Source organism: Meriones unguiculatus, chromosome 14 (genome assembly GCF_030254825.1).
Source record: "Meriones unguiculatus strain TT.TT164.6M chromosome 14, Bangor_MerUng_6.1, whole genome shotgun sequence".
Lineage (NCBI taxonomy): Eukaryota > Metazoa > Chordata > Mammalia > Rodentia > Muridae > Meriones > Meriones unguiculatus.
In genome coordinates this window covers 61,968,855-61,981,518 of record NC_083361.1, presented here as the reverse complement: position 1 = coordinate 61,981,518, position 12,664 = coordinate 61,968,855, and the positions used below count along the sequence as shown (strand labels likewise).

General features: G+C 38.5%; 1 protein-coding gene across 10 annotated transcripts in view; it reads left to right on the top strand.

The window, feature by feature from the left end:
- Chd2 (chromodomain helicase DNA binding protein 2) overlaps positions 1–12,664 on the top strand; it is a 136,081-nt gene that overhangs the window by 65,298 nt on the left and 58,119 nt on the right. For all 10 annotated transcript variants that reach the window (XM_060367343.1, XM_060367347.1, XM_060367345.1 and 7 more), the window contains 4 exons: positions 1,868–2,084; positions 4,115–4,204; positions 4,878–5,068; positions 9,939–10,127. In XM_060367343.1, coding sequence (XP_060223326.1) covers positions 1,868–2,084; positions 4,115–4,204; positions 4,878–5,068; positions 9,939–10,127 — 687 coding nt within the window. The remainder of the gene's footprint in view (positions 1–1,867; positions 2,085–4,114; positions 4,205–4,877; positions 5,069–9,938; positions 10,128–12,664) is intronic.

The window sequence follows — 12,664 nt, the reverse complement described above, 5'->3', positions numbered from 1 at the left end:
CTTTTGATGTACAAGAACAAGAATACAAACACCCCAAGGTCAGTTTGCTTCAGGCCCCACTTGTCAAGGATTACAAAATAGTGGTAAATAGTGGTGTCGCAAAGACTCACCCACAGCTCCTAAAGAGAGTCTAGCTGTCAGCACCAGCCTTCCTTGGCTGTGCCTGTTGCTGGTGCTTCGGAACAGGTATATTGACGTTTGTTTCCCTCCAGAGACATGATGAGCAACTATTGTTAAATCTTCCAGAAGTTTCTGGGTTAAAGAGTCAGAAAAGGAAGGAAGGAGAGAATGACCAAAAGCCCCTACCTAATCCAGGCTGAGAAGAGCCCTCCCAGAGGGTTAGCCTTCATTCCCCTCCTCCTCAGACTTTGAAAGCAAGGAGAGCTGGTTTCTGCAGGGAAATAGAGCATGGAAGAGTCCCCTGCTAGAAATAGCAAGAAGGGAGCACAAGAGAGCACAAGAGAGCAAGCCACTGAAGGGTTGAGCTGACTTGTTGGAACTTGGATTGGGCTGGGATGGGAAGGATCCAGGTGAGCTGCAGTACCCAGAAGTAGCACGAAGCCATAAATAACCAGCAAATTCAGAGTTGGGAGGTCCTTGGCAGCTCCGCAGTTGTGGTACTGGAGGAAACCCAGAACCTCGGCTAAAGGCCAACATTGTGGCTCTATTTTTATTTATCAGTTTTTTAAAAGCTTGCTTACATTGAATGCGTACCTTTGTGTACATATATATTTGCATGGTTGACATGAAGGAGTCCTGTTTTCCTATTGCATGGATTCTGGAGATAGCATTCTCGTAGTCAGGTTTTATGGCACGTGCCTTTATCTTATGAGTCATCTCACTGGTCTGTAACAGTGTTTATAGACTGTATCATACATGGATCTCTACTTTCTTGCCATATCATCTATTTTCTAATTCCTAAACATACTTCTGCTCATTTTCTTCATTTGTCTTTCTTTTCATATCTGTACAATTAAAAAAAAATTAAAACAAATGTGGAAGGAAATTCAGCCTGTTTTCTAGTACAGTGTTTCTTAAACAGGTCCACGAACCAGGTTCATGCTTATTGAATGTACAGAATCCTCTCCTTCTAGCTCTCTAAAGCATAGGTGTGAGAATTGCAAATTACAGGTCAACCTGGTTTACATAGTGAGATTCTTCTTCATAGGAAACAAAACCAAAAACCAAAACCCAAAACAAAACCCTCATAGTTTTGGATGGTCTCATTCTGAGTTCCATAATGAGGCCCAGAAATGTAGACTGTTGCATTTTTAAAACATTTCCCTTTTTGTCTAGAACGTACAAGGCCTTGGACTCTATCTCCAGCACTACAAACAATACAAAACCCCAGTCCTATCTACTTGTATCAAATAGATGTGTAAAACAGTAGATGTAATAGTGAAAAATCAACTGGAATGCAGTGGAATGGGGAAGGTAATTTGAGCAGAGGTGCACGACTGTTGGGGTAGCATTCAGCAGCATGGCTGATAGCCAGTTTGCTCGTTTTGTTTATTGATGAACCCAAGGCTACATGCTTTAATAAAACCCATCTTCTCCATTAGAGGGATAGCCTAGGAAAGACAATGCAGTTCAAAGCCTTACATGTACAATAGGAACAGTTGGAGAAGTTTTGTGTTATCTAAATCTTGAATATACTTACAAATACATTGTCTGGGCTGCTATTTCTGTCTTCTGCTTTCTTCTAAACTTAGAAGGCATAAGTCAGTGAAGATAAAGAGAAATTCATTGAAGGGTCAAACTTATGCTTTTCTTTGTGGTTAGTTACTGTGAACTGTGTATATTATTTTTGCACATACTGTTTTTCTCATGAGCTAATTCCTTTATTTGTACCATTTTCTTAATGCAGAAGTAACAGTGTAATCCTTGCTGATGAAATGGGCCTAGGAAAGACCATCCAGACCATATCATTTCTCTCCTACCTGTTCCACCAGCACCAGCTCTATGGGCCGTTTCTTATAGTTGTTCCCTTATCGACCCTTACTTCATGGCAGAGGGAGTTTGAAATCTGGGCACCAGAGATTAATGTCGTGGTTTACATAGGTGACCTGATGAGCAGAAATACGGTATGTAAAAAAAAAAGTTGAAGTAGTATTTATGTTAAAAATGTATTTTAGGAGTTTATTGTAAGTGCTTTATAGATGTATTAGTAAATTCCTTACTGAAAACATCTAAACACTGTGTACTGTGAGTTTTGTCAAAATGAAACTCAGTTAAAACTTTGAACAAGGCGTAAGCTACTATGTTTTAAAACACCATTAACTGGTTGGGATTATCTCTCAGCTGGATTGTGGTGTTTCTCTTCTCTTTTCTCCTCTCCATCCTGGTCTCTTACTGTGTAGCTTAGACTAGCCACTAACTCATAGTAATACACCTGAGAGCTATGATTACTGCTAGTTTGGTTTTTATATTTAAGTTCAACTTTCCTTATGGAAAAATTAATATCTTTGCTATCTTAGCAGAAATGTTATTGGAAAGACTTGGGTTCTTAGAATTTATTTCCCAATCTCTTAAAACAGTGAGGTTTTATAACTTACAATAAAGAAATAAAAATAAAGGAAAGCAATGCATTTCTAGGACTGCATAAAAGAAAATTGTCTGGTACCAAATGTTGACTGAGCATCTTGAAGTTAGCACACAGTGATGTACATTTGTCTTTGTTTAGCAGTTTTTTGAGAAATGATCGCCTTTTTTTGAGTACCTTCTACGCGCTATGCTAGTTCTTATGTTGGGTGCTTTTGTATGTATTCCTGTAACCTTCATAATAATCTTCAAAATTGATGGCACCAAATATTTGACAGACTGATGAAAATAACTATCCAAGGGGTTTGCCAAACCCTTGCTTTTAAAAGAATGCCAGAGCTGGGGCCTCAGCTTGCCAAACACAGTCTGTTTGGTCTTGGCTTGTGCCCTTCTATTTTAATATATTTTTTGGAGCTTGGTTGTAGTAAGAGTGGGTCACTAGGACTCTTCAACATTTAGGTAAGTGCTGTAAACACATTTCTGTGGATTCAAACTTAATTTTTATTAAATGCTGCCATTAAAACAATCTGGGGTTGGAGCTGTAGCTCAGTGATAAACCCTATAGCATGTTTGAGACTCTGGGTTTCATTGCCAGCTCTGCAAGCAAAACAAAACAAAGCATCTGAATTATAAACTATACTCTGTTTCATTGCCCCAATTTTGACTTTCAAAGACTGTATGCAGTAGTTTTTAGTTCCATTAATTTGTGAGTTATTAAAAGGAGAAAGCAAATCAGCATGCTTTGTGGCAGGCACTCCTTCTCTTTAGTCTTTGGTGGTAGTCACCTGTAAGTCCTCATAGTCATGTGTTCCGTTTTCTAAGTCAACAAACCATACGAACTTTGTCAGTAGCCATCATTGTGTTTCCTGAGTTCCTGATCATGTTTCACTATGGATTCATTAATTTTCCAGTTTCTTTACATTCCCACTACTTACTACTTATATTGTTATATTTTCAATCTGTAAAATTTCTTTTTACTGGTGGATATAGTTGTTGACTATGATTAATAAAATTTCTGGCCAAGCTATTCGTTATAATTTGTTACTTCTCAATAAATATCTCCTTATGAAAGAATGGAAATTTTATTTTCTTAAGAACATGGATCTGGGAAAGCTGTACTTTTAGTTCAAGCTCCCAAAGCCATCTTCCAGTCTTCCCATCCCTAGCCTCGCTCAGTACACCATTTCTCTGTAACTCTGGCTGTCCTGGAACTCACAGACTTCTGCCTACTTCTGCCTCTTAAGTGCTAGAATTAAAGGCGTCTGTCAGCATGTCTGACGAAGTCCCAAGTTTAAATGCTGATAAATGCTGCACACTTAGTCAGATCTTTGTGGGAGGGTTTGGATTTTTGAATGACAATAAAGTTTTTTCCTGCTTAGTGCTCTATAGTTTGAGTTTGACACTCAGTGTTCTACGCTTGGTCTACACAAGTCTCTTTAGAGTGCCGAGGCTTTTCATTCAATTCTCATGGGACTTGTTTGTCATTTCTAGTGCATCTATTACAAGACTTGTTTTGTTTCAAACACTTGAAAGTAGAAATTGTGTCTTAATTACTGTTTTTCTCTTCTTATAGATAAGGGAGTATGAGTGGATTCATTCTCAAACCAAAAGGTTGAAGTTCAATGCACTCATAACAACTTACGAGATCCTCTTAAAAGATAAGGTGTGTAATTATTAATAAAGGTCAAGTCTTGTCCGTGTCTGTTGTGTTTAGATAGCGGGTATTGTGATTCCCACTTGTTGCATTGTTCTTCTTGCTTTGTTTAAAAAGCCAAGCAAACAAACTTAAAATATACCTCAAATACTAAAATTTAAGTAGAAAACAAACCTCACAGTTGAATGGGAGCTCAGGTTGCCTTAGTCCAATTGAGTTAAGCAAGAGGCAGGAGGAAAGGGTGTGGAGGCTGCACGGAGGTACACTACAGTGATGGAGAGCTTTCTAAAGTTACCAAGTGGTAAATGCTTCTACATTCAGTTTGGTGGTCTTGTCTTTTCTATGTTTCAAGGTTGGGGCAAGAAATGAATCTTGCGATGACAAAGTAATGTGTACTTTTTGTTCTGTTTTTGCTTAATGTACCAGTTTTCATCCTCTTGAGGGGCTTTCAGTAGTGGCTTGAATAGAGATTGACTTATAGCTTTAGATGAAGAGGTATTCTTGCATCTGGCTATTAATAGAATAAGCAGAAGAATCTTAATATATATTAAATATGTGAAGAATAAGTATGTCTACGTGTGTACCTTTGTGATGGTATTTGTACAGAAATGATTTAGATGTGTAAGCATATTTGGGTTCCCTTCTGACCTGGTGGCTCGTTCTGTTCTGTTTTTCACTTTAGACCGTGCTGGGCAGTATTAACTGGGCCTTCCTGGGAGTAGATGAAGCCCATCGGTTGAAGAATGATGATTCTTTATTGTATAAAACTCTGATTGATTTCAAGTCCAACCATAGGCTACTGATCACGGGTACCCCTCTTCAGAATTCCCTCAAGGAACTTTGGTCCTTGCTGCACTTTATTATGCCGGAGAAGTAAGCTCCTTCCTGTTTGTTTCAAAAGGTGCTAGAATGTCTGATATGAAATGCTTCCTCTCCCACTTTTTTTTTTTTTGTATTTTTAAGAAAGGGTCTCACTATGTAGCCCAGGCTAGCCTGGAATTATGTAGACCAGGCTTGAATCAATCTTCTAGAGATTCTCTGCCTCCCACGTGCTGGCATTAAAGGCAACCATTTCTGGCAACTTTCTGGTGTTATAGAATTAGGAAAATTGATAGCATGGGGGATGCAAAGAATTCATCTGTGGCAGAAGCAACTGTATCATAATGTTGCATGGTAAAGTGATAGAAGCTAAAGATATTAGACTGTTAAGGAAAACTATGTAATTGCCTACCAAAGGTTTGAATTAATCAAAGCACTTGGAAAATTATTATTAAGACATATGAGAGTCAGGTGGGTGGTGATTAGCCAGTCCCCGCACCTGGGAAGTTAAGACAGTGGGATTAGAAAGAAATTCAATGCCAGCTACATAGTGAATTTGAGGCCGCTCTAAGCTCCATGTAGCTGCTTCAAAAAAGCATAAAACAAAACCCAAAGCCACATGAATGAAGTATATGCCATACATAATCTGACATGCCATAAATACAGTCTTTACTAATAGAAGCATCAATTTTAGTCCTTCCTCAAGCCAAATTCCTTCTTACAAAACTTTGTCTTATCCCTACTAGATACATTGTGTAGGACAGATACAGAGTATTTACGGTCATTCCACAGACTGACCAGTGAGTGATAACTCAGAAAAAAGTCTAAATTTGTTCCTCTAGTGTGGATGGCTTATTGAGCTGGATCCTGGTTCATACTTGACTCATATCTCTGTTCCATTGCTCATTATGCATCAGCCGTCCTGGCCCTCTTCCTGCCTTTTCTACGTGCTGACCCATTCCTACTCTGTATTACCCGGACTGCTTCTGTTCCTTGTTTTTACACGAGAGCCACTTCTTTTCTTATCCTCTTTCTTCTCCCTGTTTGATTGGTTGCATATCACTAACTTAGGCCTGTGAAAATACTAGATATACTAGGGATATCTTGCTTGCCTTGTTTATCACTGGTTCACATAACCTGGAATAGCAACTGATACACAGTAAACAATTTAATTACTAATCGTATAATCGACAGATAAATGTTCCATATCTTTTTCTGTGTGATGAATAAGGATGTTGAGCATCTTATTTTCTCTTTGGCTTTTTGGGATTTTTTTTTAGTGAAATACTCAGATCTCTTGCTGTTAAGAAAATTAGATTGGGCCTGCTGGGTACACACCTTTAATCCCAGCACTCAGGAAGTAAAGGCAGGCAGATCTCTGAGTTCCAGTCTCGTCTACAGATCAAGTTCAGGGACAGCCAGGGTTACACAGAGAAACAGTGCCTCAAAAAATAAGACAAAACAAAACAGAAAAGAAAAAAGAAAGGAAGCAGATTAGGTTCGGGCTCAGTAGTTAAGAGAACTTCTGCTATTGCAAAGGACCTGGGTTCAGTTCCTAAACACTCCATGGTGGCTCCCAATTGTCTGTAACTCCAGTTCTAGGGAATCGGAAATCCTTTTTTAGCCTCTTCAGGTTCTGCATGTACTTAGTGCACCAACATACATACTGACATGCATTTTTACATAGTTAACGAGAATTTCAACAGCATTGCTTTAGCTCTTAAAAATTGAATTTTCAGCTTATGAGTTGAACATTTTTATTTCTTTAAAAACATTTCTGTATGCAAGTGCTTTATTGGTGTGTTACTGGCTTTTCTTTTTATTTTCGTAACCCCTTTTGAAGAGCCAAATTTTAACTTTCAAATGTAATTTATCAAGTTATTTTTGTGTGATGTGTCTAAAGCATGGATGCTTAACCATGGGACCACCAAGAGATTTTTGTTTTATAAATTTTAGCTGTCACATTACGTGCACATTTTATTCTAAGGCAATTAGTGTATGAAGCATGGGGACCTTGATTGATTTTTATTTTTCTTTGCCTAGGAATTTGGAAGGTTATACCAGCATTGTTTGTTGGAAGACTGTATCTTTTAAAGATCTTAGTTAAGATAGGAAGAATGTATTTCTGGGCTGTCAGTCCTGTGCAATGAATGCTTATGTCCCTACTTCTGTCTTTAGTTCTGTTTTGAATGAAACATGGAGAAGTATTCGACTGTTTCATTCAAAAAACATTTTGTCTACTCGGAAAGGGTTTCATTTCTATTTCACGATCAGCTCACTCATATCTGGGGAAGATCCTACTGGAATTTTGTTTGGATTGTGAGTTGTTAATCTGATAATAACTGAACCTTCTAATCCATGATCAAGGAAAGTTTTCTCTATTTCACTGTGTAATTTTTATCAGTAGTGTTTAGTGTTTTGTTTTTTTTTTTTGTTAGAGCTCCTAAACTTCTTTTCTTAAATTTATTTTTTAAATTTTGGTTACATTTTAGGGTATTCTGTTGTTTTGGTAAGATGCTGGGGGTGAAATTCAGGCTGAGATAATTGTATATATCCTGAGCCCTCTTACACTTTTGTTTTCATCTCATTTTTATACTGTACTAAAGTCTAGAGCTACAGGTATTGAGAATTACAGAGTACAGAGCTACAGCTGTGTACAGAGCTGCAGTTAGTCTAGTGCTGCAATTGAGTGTACAGCTAGAATTAGAGTTTAGAGCTATAGTTACGTTTAGAGCTGCAGAGTTAAGAGCAGTGGCTTGAGACCCTTTTGGGGTCAAATGACCCTATCACAGGGGTCACCTCAGATCATCAGAAAACACAGATACTTACATCATGATTCATAACAGCTGTGAAGTAACAATGAAATTTTATGGTTGGGGGACTCGTCCCAACATGAAGAACTGTATTAAAGGGTCACAGTGTTAGAAAGGTTGAGAGTCCTGCCCTAGAACTATAGTTAGGATCGAGAGCTCCAGGGAGAGTCTACAGCTACAGGTGAGTGTTACATATTTATGTGGCATTCATAAACTTGTACTGACAACTTTTTTTTTTGTTACCAATTTTCTTTGTTTTTTTTACAATTTTCTTTGTATTTCTGCAAGTTCAGGCTTTTAAATGTCTTTCTTATGTGAATGCTTTTTATATCATGTCTTATACTGTAGAACCTCTGTTTTGAATAGAATTGTTGGGGTTAAAACACTGGATACAGGGGTTGTGTGTGTGTGGTTTTTCCTCTCTTTGATTAGATTGAGGCAGGGTCTTGGATAGAAACAATGGTACGGTTATACCGCTCCTGTCATTTGGCTCCTTGTTTCTGTGGTTCATGTTTATTCCTATCTCTCCTTTACTACCTGCGTAGTATTTATATTTTTAGTGTACTATTTAATTCCTGTTCTTGGATTTTCAAGGCATGTGTATTTTATCCTAATCTTGCGGTTAATGCTTGACTTACTTAAATTGTCCTTGTTTTATACTTAGATTATAGCAGTTGAATAGGTCCTTCTTTTGTTATGAACTCAAGATGCAGCAGTAGAATTGATGGTTGACGTAGGATTTTGTCTTTTAAGGAAACCTTGCAAAGAGAAAATAACACATGTAGTTCATCATTATCAGGTGCTCTTCATTTTTGCCTGTGAACTGAGGTTTCTCTGTGTGTGTGTTGGGGGGGGCGGTTCTTTAAGCCCAAAGGGCTGACTTCAGTGTTTCTTGTAAGGCAGACCTATAGGTAGCACATTCACTGTCTTTATTTGCTTTTGCCTTTTGAAAAAAATATTCTTTGTGAGGTAATTTGACTTTTCCGATGACGGATTGAGAAACCTAGCCATTGTGACTGTGCTGCCTTCACTGCAGTGCTCACCTGAGTGGGTTAAACTGGGCTGACCTTCGTTCCCTCTCCCCCTTTTCTTCTCTTCCTTTCTCCCATCTCCCTCCCCTTTTATTCTCTTCCTTCATCCTCCCCACACCCCCTTCCCTCCTTCCTGCTTTTCTCTTTCTTTCCTCGTAACAGTATTTTCCTGGGAGGAGAGATCCTCCTTACCCCTCCATTCAGTGCTGTGTCTCAGTGCTGTGTCACAGTGCTGGGCTTCTCATCTCTGGTGATCTTAATGTTTTGAGTTAGGCTGGATACCTTCCACCCCTACTCCAGCTGCCTTGTGTCATTTTTCTTGTTGGATGTCTAGGTGCATTCTTGGCTTCTACCCTTTACAGCTGGTTGTCACATCTAAAAGTGTCCCTAGACATTACCAATGTCTCCCTTAGAGATGGTGGGGTAACCATAGTCTAAGTAGCACTGTTTAGAGTCCTGGCTGGTGTCTTTTTATCATTTGCTGTATGAGTGTCCTTTCTCTTAACTGCTGAGCTACCTCTCCAGCCCTGTGTGTTCTTTCTCATTGCTGTTCTTTGTCCCATGTCAGATTCCTGGCTCCTTTTTTTCCTTCCCAGAGATCAGAGTCAATAGTGGCCACTTTAGTTACTTGACACAATTCCCAACAGAACACCTCACAAAAAGCAACTTAAGGGAGGGTTTGTTTTGGCTTACGGTTCTAGTATGTAGCCTGCAGGTTCTAGTATCCACCCTGTTGTGGCAGGGAAGCTGTGGTGGCAGGAACAAGCAGCTGGTCACACTGTATCAGCAGGACATGGACAGTGATGGATGCTTGTGCTCAGCTCGCTTTCTCTTGTCAGGTGGCAAGTGTCTACTTGCTGAGCCATCTTGTCCTTTTTTGAAATTTTATACTTACATTTTATTTATTCCCTTTTTTATTGAGGATTCAGTGATGGGAAAAATTTTGCCTTTCCTTTTAGAACAGTTTGAATTTTTATTTTTAAATCCCCTCAGAGCCACCCTACTCCTAGTTCAGTTCTTTTCTTGTTTTGCAAATGCTCTTCCCTCTGTGTGACTAATATGTGACAATTTCATCTGTAGGTTTGAGTTCTGGGAAGACTTTGAAGAAGACCATGGAAAGGGGAGAGAGAACGGCTACCAGAGTCTTCATAAGGTACTAGAGCCTTTCCTTCTTCGGAGAGTCAAAAAAGATGTGGAGAAATCCCTTCCTGCCAAAGTGGAGCAGATTCTCAGGGTGGAGATGTCAGCCCTTCAGAAACAGTATTATAAGTAAGTTCCTTCCATGAGATAGATGCTTCACAAGTGATACATGCCTTTTAAAAAGTAAAGCCTGAACTTAGGTTTTCGAGTTTTTTGTTTTTCTTTTCTTTTTTAAAAAATTAAGCCTAGAACCTTGCAAATCTTGGCAAGTACTCAGAGTACAGTTTTCTGGTTTTTTTTGAATCAGAGTTTCTATGTAAATCTACCTGGCCTTGAGCTCAAAAAGCTCTGCCTATCTTCCAACTATTAGGACTAGGCCTAGGCCTGAGCTTTATTTTGTTTATAGCAGAGAGGATTCGACTTCAGCCTTGGGTTTGCTAGAGAACCACTGCTTTGTCTGTATACTAAAAAATGGAATTAAGTTCATATTCAATCAGAAAAAGGAAGATTCTTTTTCTTTTCTTTTTTTTGATTTTTCAAGACAGGAGTTCTCTCTGTAGCCCTAGCTATCCTGGGACTCACTCTGTAGACAAGGATGGCTTCGAACTTGTAGAGATATCTGTTTCTGCCTCCCAAGTGCTGGTATTAAAGGCATGTACCACCGCCACCTGACCTAGGAGTTTTTTATTTTTGTTTTTCTTTTTTCGTTTGAGTAAGAGAGAATTTACACAGTACTTTTTTAATGTGAATAATTTGAAGTTTGTCACTCAAAACAAACTTTTGTTAGGTTTATTTATTTTTTGTTGTATGTACATGAGTGTTTTGCCTGCATGTAAGTATGTGCACCACATGCATGTCTGTTGTCTCAGAAATGAGAAGAGGGTCTTTGATCTCCTGGAAATGGAGTTAAGGATGGTTTTGAGTGCTGGGAACTGAACCCAGGTCCTCTGCCAGATCAGCAAGTGTTCTTAACTCCTGAGCCATCTCTCTAGCCGTTAATTTTTAGTGTTGATACTCTTACACTAAGTAGGTATCAGCTAAGCTGAACAGTTTTTGTTTTCTTCATGAAATCTTCCTTGACGTTTTAATGCTAAGCATTTTTCTAGCTATTGGAAATATTGATGATGAATGAAACATGTCCCTTCCAGAAGCTAGGAACAAGTCATCACTGCATAATCTCATTTAAGTCACGCATGTGCAAGGAAAGCTCAGGAGAGGCAGCACTCACCTATGGTACAGAGCAAGTACTCCTTTTCTAGCATTCCAAGCAGCACATTTTTTGGCTTATCATATTGTATGGAAATTAAAACATAGTGAGTCTGACATAGATGGTAGCATAAAATGTGCTTGTTAAGAGCAGTCACATTTAATTTTCACAAAATATGATGCATTTATGGATATACGTATACAGTGTTTCTGGGAGATCAAACTCAGGGCCTGACATGTGCTGGGTGGACGCTTACTGCTGAACTCTAGGTAGTCCCTAGCCCCTATTTGTCTTTTAGAGATATTATGGGAGTTTCACATATAAACAAAATTAATATGGTGTCTGCTTGTGTGCTCATACTCTAGCTTCAGTGGTTAACTCATGGCCATTACTAGTTCTTTTAGTTCATCACCTCTATCTTTTCTTCTACTCCTGATTTAGTGTATGTCTCTAAAAGAGAAAGACATCTTATTCTTCAAAATTTTGCTGTTACCATGCCTAAAAGTAGTTAATAATTCCTTAACAGTTTAATAATATCTGCAGAGTATTTACATTCCCCAGTTGGAATACACATATACACAGAAACATTCATATTTTATTTCCACATGTACATAGCTCTTTATTATAATTTGTTAGTATGTCTTTTTCATATATTCTTAAAATCCAAACCTGACTTTGTAAATGTTTATTTTTTTCAAGATGGAATCCTGTGTATAGTACCAGTTGGGTTCAAACTGATGCTCCTTTATAGTTCAGCCTCCTTGGTGCTGTGTAGCACATTCTGACTTTATTAATTGTGTATGTACATGGATGTGCATGTACACTTCAGATATATTTTTAGTGTACCTACATTTGACTCTTTTCTGCATGCATAAGGTCTGGTGTGGAATTTTTCATTTGTAGCATCATATTTACCCTTAGAATGTTGTCGAAATTGGAGTTTTGGATTAGGAGTGCTATCCTTATCGTAGTTGATAGCTCCCTTACTCTCTACATGATAGCATTTCATATTCATGTGATCCATTTTCCTCTCTCAAATCAGAGCCAACCAGTCATTAAAGAACTCTACTTACTAGTTTACTGGGAGATGGTACTTGGAGATCACAGACTTGTGATCTAGGGGTGTTCTTTGTGGTAAGAATTTTAGTGATTTTTTTTTTTTTTTTTTTTTACAATTAAATAGTGCCAGTATTCTCTGTTTGTGGGTTTGACTAGTTTTCAGGTCTCCTTCCTTCTGCCTTGCATCCTAATTGCTAGTGTTATAGGCATGATGTTTCTGTCTGTTCCCCACATCTCTCTACAACCCTCTGACAGGATCTCACTGTATAGTCTCCTCCTGTAGACTCGCCTTCCGAGTGCTGAGATTAAGAACAGGGTTACAGTTGTGCACCATCCAGGTATTCTTATCTGGGAGTACTAACTATTCCATTTGAATGTGGACCCGCATTTTAATGTATTT